This window comes from Schistocerca gregaria, chromosome X (genome assembly GCF_023897955.1).
Source record: "Schistocerca gregaria isolate iqSchGreg1 chromosome X, iqSchGreg1.2, whole genome shotgun sequence".
NCBI classification, from domain to species: Eukaryota; Metazoa; Arthropoda; class Insecta; order Orthoptera; family Acrididae; genus Schistocerca; species Schistocerca gregaria.
The window spans coordinates 207,459,344-207,473,801 of NC_064931.1; the positions used below are offsets into that span (position 1 = coordinate 207,459,344).

Below are 14,458 nucleotides of genomic sequence, written 5' to 3' on the forward strand. Positions count from 1 at the left end.
AGTTCCGAATTCTCTTCTGAGAGATATGCCTCTAATTTGTCACTACTTCAATATATTGGGAAACTAACCACTCCGTGTCTATGTTGGAACATGGAAGCTGAACTGCCTTCAACCCAACAGCAGCTAACTGCGGGTTGTTGAGTGTAGTTGACTGCAGATACTTCACAACGTCCATATTTCCTGCTAAAAGCTGCTGTTCAAGTATATTCTGACGGGATCTGTATCCCTACAGAATATCTATATTGTTAAGAGCTGTTGCACCACATATACCTGACAGACACTTGGCCATGTCAGCACTGACAGAAATTGTGATTACTACCCTATGAATGAAGCACAACCATAAGGCTGAGAATAAAAATTTGCATCCAATCTGTAGCCATGAGCACAGACAGCTTTGTTTGTAGGAATAATCCAGTGCTTTTAAGTATTTCTCCCATCTCCACCTCAAGTGTATGTTTCTTTACATTATTCATCTTGTTGGTTTCTTCACCAAAAAACGTCATCTGCCACAGTAACAGATTTTTCCAGCTGTTTTAATTTTGAACTTCATTCATGGACGATATGATACTTTGAAGACTAAGTCTGCACTTATTGTCATAAAAACATTTGCATATTCCTAAATAAACAAGGCCTCCACAAGAATTGAATTATGTCATCACCGAAATGTGGATTAAGATAATCAATAGAACTTCTGCATATCATCAGTGTGGAAATAATCTGTCATTTAAATGACTGTGGAAAGCCAAGAGTTTCAAAACATTAACACTTGAAGAGGAAATGCCTTTGACTCTCTCCACTTCTTTGAAACCTGCAGATATAAATGTTTTCTCTTCTTAGTATTCAGAAAAGCACCCTTTCATTTAGTTACTGCAGTGTTCCACTTGAGAAGTTCCTATGAAGAAACATTTATAATCACATGCAGCTTGTGTGTCCAATACTGAACACAGCTCAAATGGTCTCCTATAATTGTTTTAAAAAGAGTTGACACAGTTGTTCGTGTACCTTGCACTGTCACTAGTAACAGATTTACATTGTCATACTAAATGTTATAGTTCTGCAAAACACAGAATATTGCATGAACACACTGTGTTGAGTTGTTGTTGAGAATCTGTACACTAACAACAAAAAGTGTTTTGTTCATTCTAGGCCTCATCTGTCTTCACTAACTGCAAAAACACAACAACCTCTTGTCAGTGGTCTCATCAGCTACCACGACAGCACTGGCAGCTAGCTGCTGCATCATTTCATCTTTTGTTGCTTTTTTACTTAAGGCACAACAGTTGTCCTCATTATCTTGACACATGGGACCAGCACCTTAAACAAAATTATCCTACTGTTACCATTCAGTTTAAAAATAATTTAATCTGAATCTGTACTAATAAAATGTATTAATTTATTAAACAGACAGTGGCAAGCTGAAAACAATAATCTGAATTATCATGTTGTTTACTATCAGTAATTCTAGCTTACCTTCCATGAATTCGTTTGCATACTGCGAAAATCTTCATTTTCTAGTTTGTGTAGCAGAATGTTGGCTTATAAAAACATTTTGATACCCCTTTGAGCCATATATTCACAGTTGTTTTTCTCCTTCTCAGCCACTTCAAAGCTTGTCCCTTCATTTTCACACTGGAATTGTTTGATTTCTTTCCCTTGTGTGTTTCACTTGGCATGTGCGTTAATACAGTATCTTTTCTTTCCCACACTATCCCACTGGTGATGTATTTACAGAACACTGTAAATTTATTGGGAGCATACAAAGAATCACCTTCAAACGCCCATAGTCTGTTGTTGCAGTAACTGCAAGCATGATGTTTTTACAATTGCGAATCCTACTTCAGTGAACAATCTCAAAGTAAACAGTGAGAAATCTCAAGAAAATGTGGACACTGGTCAAGGCTTGATTCTTTGGAGAAAGATCTGAAACAATCATTCTGAACAGCCGAAGATCTTGCATCAAGATGAATTTTGATCCAATAAGAGTTGCTTCAGTGAGGACATACATTGGGTGTTCGACTGAAATTTGTAGATCTGGTTGTGGTGATAGATCGATCTGTAGCATAACCCAATCTAAGATAGGCTGAAATGAGAATCTGGTGGTGAGTTGGCTAGGACAACAAATGTGAATGCCAAATACATGTTGTGGCAACAGATTGCACTATATTATTTAAGCGAGCAAGGGATGTCACGTGACCTCACACATGGTTGCAGTGTCGTCATTTCAGTCACTTGCATAAACACAATTGTATATAACATAGAAACTTTTCGAACTACTTTTCATGGCAATGTCTACAAAATTCAGTCACTATTAAATAACATTTCTGTTAGCTAATATCAGGTGCAGCTTGTCGTTTGTCACCACAACCACGACTTCAAACAGGGAGGGGAGGGGGGGGGGGGGGGACAATGTCACACACTAGCCGAACACTTACATACTTACATACTGTACCTTCTTTCTATCCACTACTAAGTAATCTCAAAATCTAACTCCAACATAAAATCTTTAGGAAGCTACTTTATCCCTTCACGTTACATTTCCTGACAGTTTACCACAACAAATCATACTAAAAACGTGCTTTGGAGAGATCGTTAATGTGGTATGTGTAAGCTTCGCTACACGCTTAATGGCTTTGGTATTTTCATTCCTAAAATTCACATGTTTAATGTTTGTGTGCTCAAATGGCAATGTTTATGTGTTCATGTGATGAAAGAGTGATGTTTCCATGATGTCCTGGATCATGTGCTGTGACTGGCTGACCTTAACAACCTGAGCAACTGCCATGGTAATTTACACACTGTATTTATACTTGTGTATCACAAATATATGCTTTTTAAGTGATAAAGTGCATACAATCACTCAGCTGTATTGTATAGAAGAGTACGACCCCCCCCCCCCCCCTTACACACATGTGCACACACACACACACACACACACACACACACACACACACACACACACATACACACACACACACAAACCAGAATAACATTGCCGTGGACGGAGCTTATGTAGTACGCACTTCTACTATTAGGCGTGTATAGCACAACTCATTGCCAGTTCAGTGCCACCTTTGTTGGTGACATGGCTTGTTCTGTTCAACTGCAGTGACTGCTCTTGCTGCCACTGTTTTGTCCTCGTTTCATTTTTTATGATAAGTTTAATGAACAAGGTGCAGCTGTGAAATTTTGTTTTCTTCTCAGCAAAAATTCTGCTGAAACTGTTTTAATGCTGAAAACAGCTTACCCAGATGACACCATGGGAAAAACTCAAGTGTACAAGCGGTTTGCGGAATTTAAAAGTGGCAACATGTTGACTGATTGCAAACCTTGTTCTGGACATCCATAATCTGTCCAAATTGACGAAAATATTGACAACATTTTAAAGGTTGTGTTCACAGACTGTCGACAGCCAATTTGGAAGTTTTAAGAAGACTGGGCAACAATATTCATCAAAAAAGACCCAATTTGTGGCAGACAGGAGACTGGTTCTTCCACCACAACAATGCACCTGCACGCACACACACACACACACACACACACACACACACACACACACACACACACACACACACACCCATCTCTGTTACACAGTTTTTGGCTAAAATCTGCTTGGTTCCGCTGTCCCATCCACCTTAATTGCCTCACCTCACTCCGTGCGACTTTTTCTTATTTCTACGCATGAAAAGGGGCATGAAAGGAAATTGATTTGACAACACTGAAGGAGTCAAGAAAAAACAAGGGAGGAGCTGTCAGCCATTTCTACAGATGACTGCAAAAAATGTGGAAGCACCAGTGGGGCAAATGTATTATTTGTAATGGAGAGTATTTTGAAGGGGATAAGGTTGTTTGTAAACAATTTGAAAATATACAGCTTTTAAAAAATAGTTCCAACTTTTTTTCTCTTTTGGTACTCCCTTGTACACTGCTCTGTTGAAATTGTGTGTATACTTTGCCTTCACTTCCATCCTAATCGCATGTTCCAAAATTTTATCTGATAAATGGCACACTGAATTCAGACTGTGTTGTATTCTAACTCTTAGCACACTGCTGTTATTTGCAAAAACATAACACTCATTAAATTCATGCATAATAGACTAACAAAAAGAAACTTGATAATAGCGCACATTACTACAGTCAGCAAGCAAGAAAACTAAAGTAACATGGCACATTTCACGCCTTGGGTATATTTTGGGTGTCTTTTCCTCTAATCATTCATGGAACTCTCACTAGGTGGTGATACTTGCGGTACCACACTCTAGCACACTCCGGTGATACACCTGCAAACTTATTCCAATGGTGCATTGAGCAGTCAATGGCAGAAACAAAAGACTATCTGAAACACTATCAGAACAATAATACTAAATGTTCATTAATGATGCACCAAAACATAAGAGAGATATACAGAGACAGGGATTCAATACCAAAGTTTCAGAAACTCTGTTCATTCCCTTTTGATGTAAGCAGTGAAACATGGATATTGTTTGCAGGTTTGTAGGACATCCGTAGGCTGAAACACCAGAGCACGAGGAAGCCATGCTCCCAAGCCTCTGCTACATTAGAGCTCCATGGCATTTCAAGGTGCAGCCTTGTGACTAGCTACTACCTGTTTGAAAAAAAAAATCACTTGACATCAGACATCAACAGTTCCAAAAATGCTGACTGCCATTATTTAAATTTGTATGGGAAATACATTAAATGCTTTCTGATAATTTAAATTCTGTAATATATTACTGAGAAATTTAATTTAATATACTGTTTTGGGCAGCTCTACCTCAGAGCTCTTAATTACAAACCTCGCTTGCTTAGTCTGTTCAGAGTACAAGCTGAGTTCACGATGTGACAAACATGGAGTTTTTTGTGCCTTTATCCAGGTAAACAAAATGTACGATAAATATATTTGTTTTCAGTCTGTGACTGTACCTTTAGAATTTTTTAATGTAGGGGAAGGACCATGAATACTACATATTCTGTGGTTAGCAAGCAAAACAAGCAAGTACTAATGCACAGGCATCACACAAAAGTAAACAGTAATGAATGCTAAAATACAAACATCAAAAAGAGTTTTGCATCCCCCCAGTTCCCAGAACTCCTGAAGAGAGACATTCACTGTGGATATTGTATCAGAGACACAGTCCCTTTGACTGTTCAGAGATGTCACTAAACCTGCCCACAATCATGCATGAGCAATGCATATTAGACGGAGGGGGGTCTGACAGCCAAACAGTTCCAGTCATTTCAGCACGAAGGAGGTACACGGCTTGTGTTGTCTGTAGTTTAACCATGTCTAGACGGTCAATACTACGGTTTGGTAGTGTCCGCATTGTTACTTTGTGCCAGGAAGGGCTCTCAACAAGGAAAGTGTCCAGGCATCTAGGAGTGAACCGAAGCGACGTTGTTTGTACATGGAGGAGATACAGAGAGAGAGAGAGACAGAGAGAGAGAGAGAGAGAGAGAGAGAGAGAGAGAGAGAGAGAGAGAGAGAGAGAGAGGAGCTGTCGATGACATGCGACATGCCTCGCTCAGGTCATCCAAGGGCTACTACTGCAGTGGATGACCACCTACGGATTATGTCTTGGAGGAACCCTGACAACAACACCACTATGTTGAATAATGCTTTTCGTGCAGCCACAGGACATTGTGTTATGACTCAAACTGTGCGCAACAGGCAGCGTGATGCACAACTTCCCTCCTGACGTCCATGGCAAGGTCCGTCTTTGCAACCACGACTCCATGCAGCATGGTACAGATGAGCGCAACAACATGCCTATTTGAGAACTAAGGATTGGCATCAAGTTCTCTTCACCAACGAGTATCGCATATGCGTTCAACCAGACAATTGTCAAGAGTTGTGTTTGGAGGCAACCCAGTCAGGCTGAGTGCCTTGGACACGTTGTCCAATAAGTGCAGCAAGGTGGGGGTTCCCTGCTGTTTTGGGTGGCATTATGTGGGACCGATGTACGTCGCTGGTGGTAATGAAAGGCGCCGTAACGGCTGTACAATACGTGAATGCCATCCTCTGATTGATAGTGCAACCATATCAACAGCATATTGGCGAGGCATTCGTCTTTATGGATGTCAATTCACTCCGCCATTGTGCACATCTTGTAAATGACTTGCTTCAGGATAACAACATCACTCGACTAGAGTAGCCAGTATGTTCTCCAGACATGAACCCTATCGAACATGCCTGGGATAAATTGAAAAGGACTGCTTATGGACGACGTGACCCTTCTACCACTCTGAAGGATCTATGCCGAATCACAGCTGAAGAGTGGGAAAATCTGGACCAACAGTGCCTTGATGAACTTGTGGATAGTAAGCCACGAAGAATACAAGCCTACACGAATGCAAGAGGAGGTGCTACTGGGTATTAGAGGTACCAGTGTGTACAGCAATCTGGACCAATTAGGTATTAAGAGGTACCAGTATGTACAGCAATCTGGACCACCACCTCTGAAGGTCTTGCTGTATGGTGGTACAACATGCAATGTTTGGTTTTCACGAGCAATAAAAAGGCCAGAAATGATGTTTACATTCTATCCCAGATTTCTTTACAGGTTCCGGAACTCTCGGAACCGACGTGACACAAAACTTTTATTGATGTGTGTATATCAAGTAATCAGAATTTTTATCACCTTTCATACTGATGAGTTCAATAATAATAATATGCTGAAACATTACATCAGTGAAACTGAAACAAGCAATGAACAAGCACAAAAGATTGGTAATTTCATGGTTACATGTGAAAGTCAACCTTAAAGTCAAGATTCAATTTCAAAGTTAAATTACCTTCAGTCATCAATATTAATTAATTGTTGCCATTTTGTACAGGAAATGGTAGATAGCCAAACTGCATGACAAATTGTTAAAACAGCCAATTCATGATGTCGCTAAAAAAAACTGCCAATTTCACATTATTTTTTGCATTATCATTAACAAAAAGTTTTCTTGTCCATATTCTTAAGATACGAGGAGGAATGTGTGTTTCTCTGTAGTGAACGAGCACAGATTCTCACAAATGTGACACGTCACAGTTAAAGGAGACTTCTGCGAAAACCTTGCACTGTCTGCTAGAGCCCTGTAATACTATCTGCAGGGTCTGCACATGCCTGCAGTGTGTGAGAGGGAGGGTGAATACACTTTATGGATGTCTGCAGAAGTTGCCGACAATGTCTGATACTGCCTCACCTAATAACATAAATGAGTGAGCGATTGCCCACGGTCACGTGGATGTTACGCTTTTACATTCACTTGTACATAGGCTACCAATATTCAGTGTGCACATGCACAAAGGACATTGATTATGACCCAAGTTGGGCCACATTTATTCAAATGCTCAATGACAAATAAAAATATTAATTTAAAATGTTATTCATTAACATGAATAATGACATTTACTCAGGATCTGTGAATAAAAAATGTTCCAGATAATAGATAAATCTGAAATCCAATGACATTTATTGTTTGAATTATTTGTCATTTCATCAACAAATGTACTTCTAGTTCCTTCAAAATTAGTTTTCAAAACAAGTCTTCTTTTCAAACATCTCATGAAGTTTATCTAATTTGGGAAGAGCTGTCATTGTGATACATTAAAGGACTTCCACACAAGTAAAGAGGATATCGGAGCATTATATCTCCTGAAACCATCTTTATTACAGAATAATTATACAAGACTCAGTTTCACATGGTCTTCAACAACCACTGAGGGATTATCAATTCCACTGTAGTTTTTTGCACATAATTTGTTATGGTCCCACATTAACTTCACCTTCCAAATCATGTTCCAAATAAGATTTTCTTTTTATGATACATTATTCATTTGAAACTCATGACCCGATCGATATCTTTGACTATTATTTGTCTGTAGTTTGCTGTAAGCCTCCCTCAGTTCATGTCCGGCCATATAGATTTAGGTGTTCTGTGATTTCCGTAAATAGTTTCATGCCGAACAGTTCCTTTGAAAAAGCATGGATAAGCTCCTTTCCCAGCCTTCTCTAATCCGAGTTCGTGCTCCATCTCCAACAACCTTGTTATCGACAGTTTGTTAAACACTAACCACCTACCTTAATTGATATTCAAAAAATGAAACCTGGACCTAATTGCCAATTCTGTCATTTTCATTTTAAGCAGTGTCAAATACTAAGTATTTTGGTTCAGTTTTGGCACTGACCACTCTAAGGGCTGAATGTATGAAGCATTTAACCTTTGGTTAACACAGAAAATGACCTCAGATCAAAGTTAACCTGGAAATCTGCATTGCATAAACATTAGTCCTCTATCACATCACAATGAAATCTGATCATATTTGGCGGCGAAAATTTGTGGTTCAACGTCAGGATCAGCTCTAATTCCCAGTTTATAGTGCTTTTTTAGCAGATACCAACTGAAATAATAATAAAAAGTTCTTATTAACACAAAAATAGCATGTAAATATGTGACTATGCCATTACCATGCTGCTGATGCTCAAAATACTGTTTTTCAATCTGGAATGTTAGGTTAAGGAAATTACCAGCTACTGTGTGTACTTAATGAGAGTTCTTGGGATATGACTCTTAATTTATGTGATTAGTTCAAAGGCATTTTATAGACACTTAGCAGCAGACTAATTAAAGGAGAATTCAAAATATTTGCAGTAAACAGTTAAGTATGGGAATTTTGACAGCAGCCAATAATAATTCAAAATCACATATATAAGGTCTCTTTCAGCTCAAGTAGGAGTAACTATGACATTTGTATTAAATTTTTAACTACTGAACATTTCCTTAAATTGCTATGACAATTCCATGTGTGTTGATAAATAGAACATAAGCAAGTGTTTTGAAATACACTAACCTCATAATACTGTCTCATTAATTTCGATGGCTCAGAGGTTATGCTGTGCCCCGCAGTGCAGAAGATCACATGTTCAAATCCACATCAATTCTTGAAACATTTTTTTTTTCATTTCTTACTACTTTCACTACCTTATGGGTCATAAAGATAATCATAACATCATTAACATGCCATTCCATACCACTGAAACCATACCTTACTCTCTGCTTTGGAACATTCTGAATCACTATTGGGTAAAATTCTGTGTGCAGTAACCCTGATGATAATGATAATGTCTGATACCCAAAGGAGTGTAGGGGATGATGCGGGAGACCCACACTGCTGTACTAGGCAAGGTCCTAGTGGAGGTGGTTTGCCATTGCCTTCCTCCGACCGTAATGGGGATGAATGATGATGATGATGATGATGATGATGACACAACAACACCCAGTCATTTCAAGGCAGGAAAAATCCCTGACACTGTCGGGAATCGAACCTGGTACCCCATGTGTGGAAAGTGAGAACGCTACCCCAAGACCACAAGCTGCAGCAATAACCTTATGCGATGTGAATTGAATTGTTTCCTTTACAGATATCTAAGCATTCTGATGTGTTCACTGAGGATGATGATGGCAAGACCCAACGAGCTCACCACACATTTCATAAAAGGGTGAGCCCATTGTTGGAGTTAAGTAACAAGTCATTTAAGTTGAGGTTTTGTTTGGAGAAAAGTACTGTAAAGCAACTGGAACTAAGGTTCTGAGACTGTCTGATGAAATCATCCAAAAGAAATTAACCCCTGACTGCAATGTACAAGTTGCTGTTAATCTTAAGATTTCACACCACAGGAACGTTTCGTTTTCAGTGAATTATATCTTTATACTGGCCCAACACAATATCCAGCAACAAATATTTCTCGTATTGAGAGTTGTTTGATGACTGCTCCTTTTTCTGTTTACTTGCTCCTAGGTTTCTAGCAAGACACTTTCAATAATAAATGCTGCCTATTACGATGTACTATAAATATTTGCAGTTGAAGTACAATAATCACCCGCCAGAAAATTTTAGCCTCGTTGCCAAGTATGGGTAAGATCAAATCTGAACCTGCTTTGGTGGGTCCAAGTTTAGCGTTATACAACAGAGCTGAATCCTGAACATAATTCAATTTTTGATCTTATGTCAAATTTGATCTCGAGTCAGCGATTTTTATACAGTCAGCCCTAATTAGTGCCAATGAGTCACTTCATTCCAATACCAGTCATTAAACCCCAGTGCTTATTGGTACCTTCATTCCAGTGAGAGAGATATTTTGTGGTGCTGACTTGGCACATGTAACTAATTGCGATAACCCTGTTTCACGACAATAACATTAAAATCATAAAATTAGCAGGCTGCTTCATTAACACTAACCTAACACACACACACACACACACACACACACATACACTGATGAGAAAAATTTACAGTTTAATTAAATTTGGGAGAACTGTCAAGTGACATGATGTTACCAGTCAGCTAATAGATTTTTACATTTGTTGATCACTGAAGCTCCCACTATGCAAAATGAATTTCACAATTTATGTGCTAAATTACTTCCTATTGAATACAAATTCGCTCTAACAAGTAGCAATACCAGCAGTCTAAGTTTCGGCTCCACAATGGCTTATCATATCTACATAAGTAAATGCTGACTCTATTGAGAATGCATCCACTCGCCTCCAACATATAAATCTATATGAGAACATAGTTCTTATGGTGATATTCTTGTACAAATGCTTCTCAGATTTCTTGCTTCATATGATTTGTAAATAAATTCAAGCTTTCAATGACTTGCTCTGTCATCGAAGTCATAATGTGTCTGTCATATTAATAGTGTGTTCGTATTTGTTGGCCAAATTATGTTGCAGATATGTTAAAAAGTCAAGGAAATTCCATATGCTACCAGAGATAATGTTGATGTCTATGATAGAAGAACCTAGGTGCAACACTGATTCTGCTAGATGGTAAATAATTCACCTTATTTCTCTGTAGTCTTTAAGGATTGAGTGTCCATTTCCATGCACCACTAAGGGTATAGCCGTTGCCCTGGTAGCAGCAGCAGCAGCAGCAGCAGCAGCAGCAGCAACACCACCACCAACACCACCACCACCACCAGCAGATTTTATTGTTGTATTAGTAGTAGTAGTAGTAGTAGTAGTAGTAGTAAAAGTGCATTCCAATCTCACTGACTTCTTTAAAGGCAGAGTCCCAGTAGGTAGATGGATGCAAAAGATTTTCATTTCATCAAATGTGATCATATCTGTTTATAAAGCTATGTTCAGCAACAGCAGATTCATCAAACTGAGGGTTATATTTCAAAATGATGAACTACAGTTGCCCAGTTCCAATCACTCACCTACGAACATTCTGCAGAACACCTTTTTGTCAGATCAGCAATATTTATTATGAACATTACAGCTTCCTCTGAGTCAATAACCCTAACATTCTTGTTGCTTTCCCATTTATCACTTACACTGTCAAAATCTTCACCACCTTCTAATCGTTAATATCCCTTTCTTATAAAGATGCAATAATATCATGACTTCTTGTTCATACGTGTATGGCATGCTGTCATTCTGCTCGTGAAGTACAGACTAAACCATGTAAGCTTGTACTTTGGGCATAGTTTCATGCACGCAAAACTCATAATGGCTACTGGTATTAAAATAGAGCTACTACAAAAATCACTGATCTGCAGAAGAAACACATTACATGTCTACAGCACTGTGACAGCTGTACCCATCACTGTAGTGCATAAACAGAACTGTCACAACAGCTGTACTTGTCCTTGTAAGTGAATGAGTTGTGAGTTCATGACATCATCTCATTTGAGTTCTTTAAAATTCTACATACACTAAATAATACTTTCATGTGGTAAACATTACAAAGGAAACATAATGTGCTAAGCTTTCTTTCTATTTTCTACACACAACTGAAAAACAAACTGAACCTGCAAAGTATGAATTATTTTACTAGTCAGCTACATAAATTGCATTGCAGCAACCTCACAACTAATTTTCTTTCAGTATAAGCTAGCAATACAAATATAACTTACTTGTTCTTGACCAGCACTTCCACAAAGAAAACAAACTGCTCGTACTGGGAATGGTTCAGATGCAATTAAAGCAAATCCTAAATTGCAAACCACATCTGGGTCATAGCTCTCCCAAAAGTCTATGGTCATCTGCTGGGAAGATTCCTCTGACCTATCCTTCCCCATAGGAAGAGGCAAGGTATGCAACCTAGTCTGTAAAAGTAAACAAACAGTAAAAGCACTGGAGAGACTATAATACACATGAGAATTGCTTTCTTTGCTTGCTGTTATTCAGTTGTGTGTTTGTCATGCTCACTGTGCAGTTGGGAAATACTATTGGTAAGTAGTTTCTATGATAAGGTCACCACAACTACTGAATCATTATTACTTAAATTAACAGCAAAGTTGCTGAGCTGATTTGAAATTTCATGTCCAAACCATTATCAGCTTACCACAGAATTTGAAGAATCAGAGTACTGCAAGGTTAAAAAGCTGCTAACCAAATTAGAACGAGGAGACAACATCTACTTTGCTCCATGAGATGCGTGTTCTTGCTGGAATGCAAGTAACAAACAATTTTTTAAGATCTATATTTCTTCAGTGACTACCAATCAATGCATGTTCTATAACAGAAACTAGTCAAGATGTAAATCTTGAAGCAATAGTTTCTATGGCCTACAAAATTGTAGAGATTACGACACCTTGTCAGTACATATATAGTACAGAAACTGTTTTGTCTCCATCTCAAGATGACAGACTTTCCCCCTCTGGAAAGACAGCTTTTGAAAGTAACAACCGCAATTCAGAAACTACAAACTGGGTCTTGATCAGAAAGCAGATTGAAATCACCGTGGTGTGCACAGAAACATTCTGTGTTCTGGTACCACTATACAGTCAAACAGAACGCGAAGAAGTATACACCACCATGTTCATTTATTTCTCATCAGTCCGCTAATGCTCAGACAGAAAATTAGTGTGCTACTCACTTGGCATTGCACAGAGTGAGGAGGCCAAGTCATCTTGCTTCCTATTACTAACTGATCGCAACAGACATCTTCAATTTTTAGTTTACTCCAGAGCAGAGATTTCTGTATTGCCAACAGTATTACATCACAAAAACATTAAAAAACAGCAATTCTATGCTGCAAATGGTTTCGTAATACACATATACGGTGAAAGACTACTGAAGCTAGAAAGATTTCCATGGCTGTTCTTTCTTGCAGATATTTACCAACCAATTATTATCTGTTGCTTGATGTTGTCAAAAAAGTTACTTGACCGAGAAACTATCAATTGCTAGTACAGGCTCTGTAGACATACCTACAGAGAGTTTAGTGTTTCTGATTGACCCACAGCATAAACATCAAAGCTTGCTAAAGACATAACCTAAAATTCCTATGAAGAGACCTAATGATGATTTTCCTGAAGGTAATGTACACACACAATGGCAACAACAGGAGCTTCAGTGTATGCACAAGTGGGACACTGATCACCAGAAAAATTAGCACAAGCAAAACTTGAATTTCAGGAGACAATCTTGGCATACATCGTCCTTCCAAAAGCTGCTGGTCTACTGCTCACCATCCTGTTCCAAAGAAAAATGTAACTTGGGTCCTGTGGAAATTACAGAGCTTTAAATGCTGCCACAGTGCTAGACCGTTACCCAATTCCACATTTACAAGATTTCAACTGTCCACTCTCCAACAGAAAGATATTCCCTTAAATCGAACTTATCTGAGCTCGTCACCCCATTTCTGCTACAACAAAAGATGAGCCTAAAACAGCCGTTATCGCACCATTTGCATTTTCTGCACTACTGAAAATGGCATTTGTTCTATACAATGCAGCGCTAATATTCTAACGAATTATTCATACATTCTGAATGGTCTGCCTTTTGTGTATTCCAATTTAGATGATATTCTTGTTGCTTCAACATCAGATGAAGAGCATGTAATGCATCTGCAACAACTTCTTCAATGGCTAGATAAATATCATCTTAACATCAACATAGCAAAATGTGTTTTTGGAGAGAAAGAGAGATCATGGTCATTATTAGGTTTTTGTGTGTCACATCAAGGAATTTCTGGATTGTGAGAAAAAGTGAAAGTAACCAAGAACTTCCATCACCCCAAAACAGTAGCACAACTGTGTTATTTTTTAGGACTGGTGAATTTCTACAGATGTATGCTACCACATACTGAAGAAATCCCAAACACATTTGTTTAACTTGTGCAAAAACACCAAGGGGAAGGATAATCTCCTTGTTACATGAACTGGCAAGCCAGACAAATTGCTCAAGAAGTTAAAAGAAGAACTAGCTAACACAACTCTGCTTCCTCACCCAACTGATCTTCCCTTAATTTTGATGGTCGATGCTTTGGACTATGCTATAGGTGCTACACCAATTGCACATAGGAACACCTGAACTTCTTGCATTTTTCTACAGGTCTCTCACCAATACACAAAATAACTTTTTCACTGCACTATTTTTTTTTTTTTAACTGGGTGATACACTGCACTGAGATTCAAATGAAGATTGTTCATTTAAGAAACATCAAAAACAATTCTTA

At 38.4% G+C, this 14,458-nt stretch overlaps 1 protein-coding gene across 1 annotated transcript in view; it reads right to left on the minus strand.

Annotated features, from left to right (window-relative positions):
• The window catches only part of LOC126297969 (histone-lysine N-methyltransferase trithorax-like), a 118,992-nt gene extending 106,794 nt beyond the window's left edge, over positions 1 to 12,198 (minus strand). The window contains exons 1-2 of the mRNA XM_049989285.1: positions 12,148 to 12,198; positions 11,910 to 12,101 (exon numbers count right to left, since the gene is read on the minus strand). Of these exons, the coding sequence (XP_049845242.1) occupies positions 11,910 to 12,101; positions 12,148 to 12,198 (243 nt within the window). The remainder of the gene's footprint in view (positions 1 to 11,909; positions 12,102 to 12,147) is intronic.
• Between the last annotated feature and the right edge of the window lie 2,260 nt (positions 12,199 to 14,458).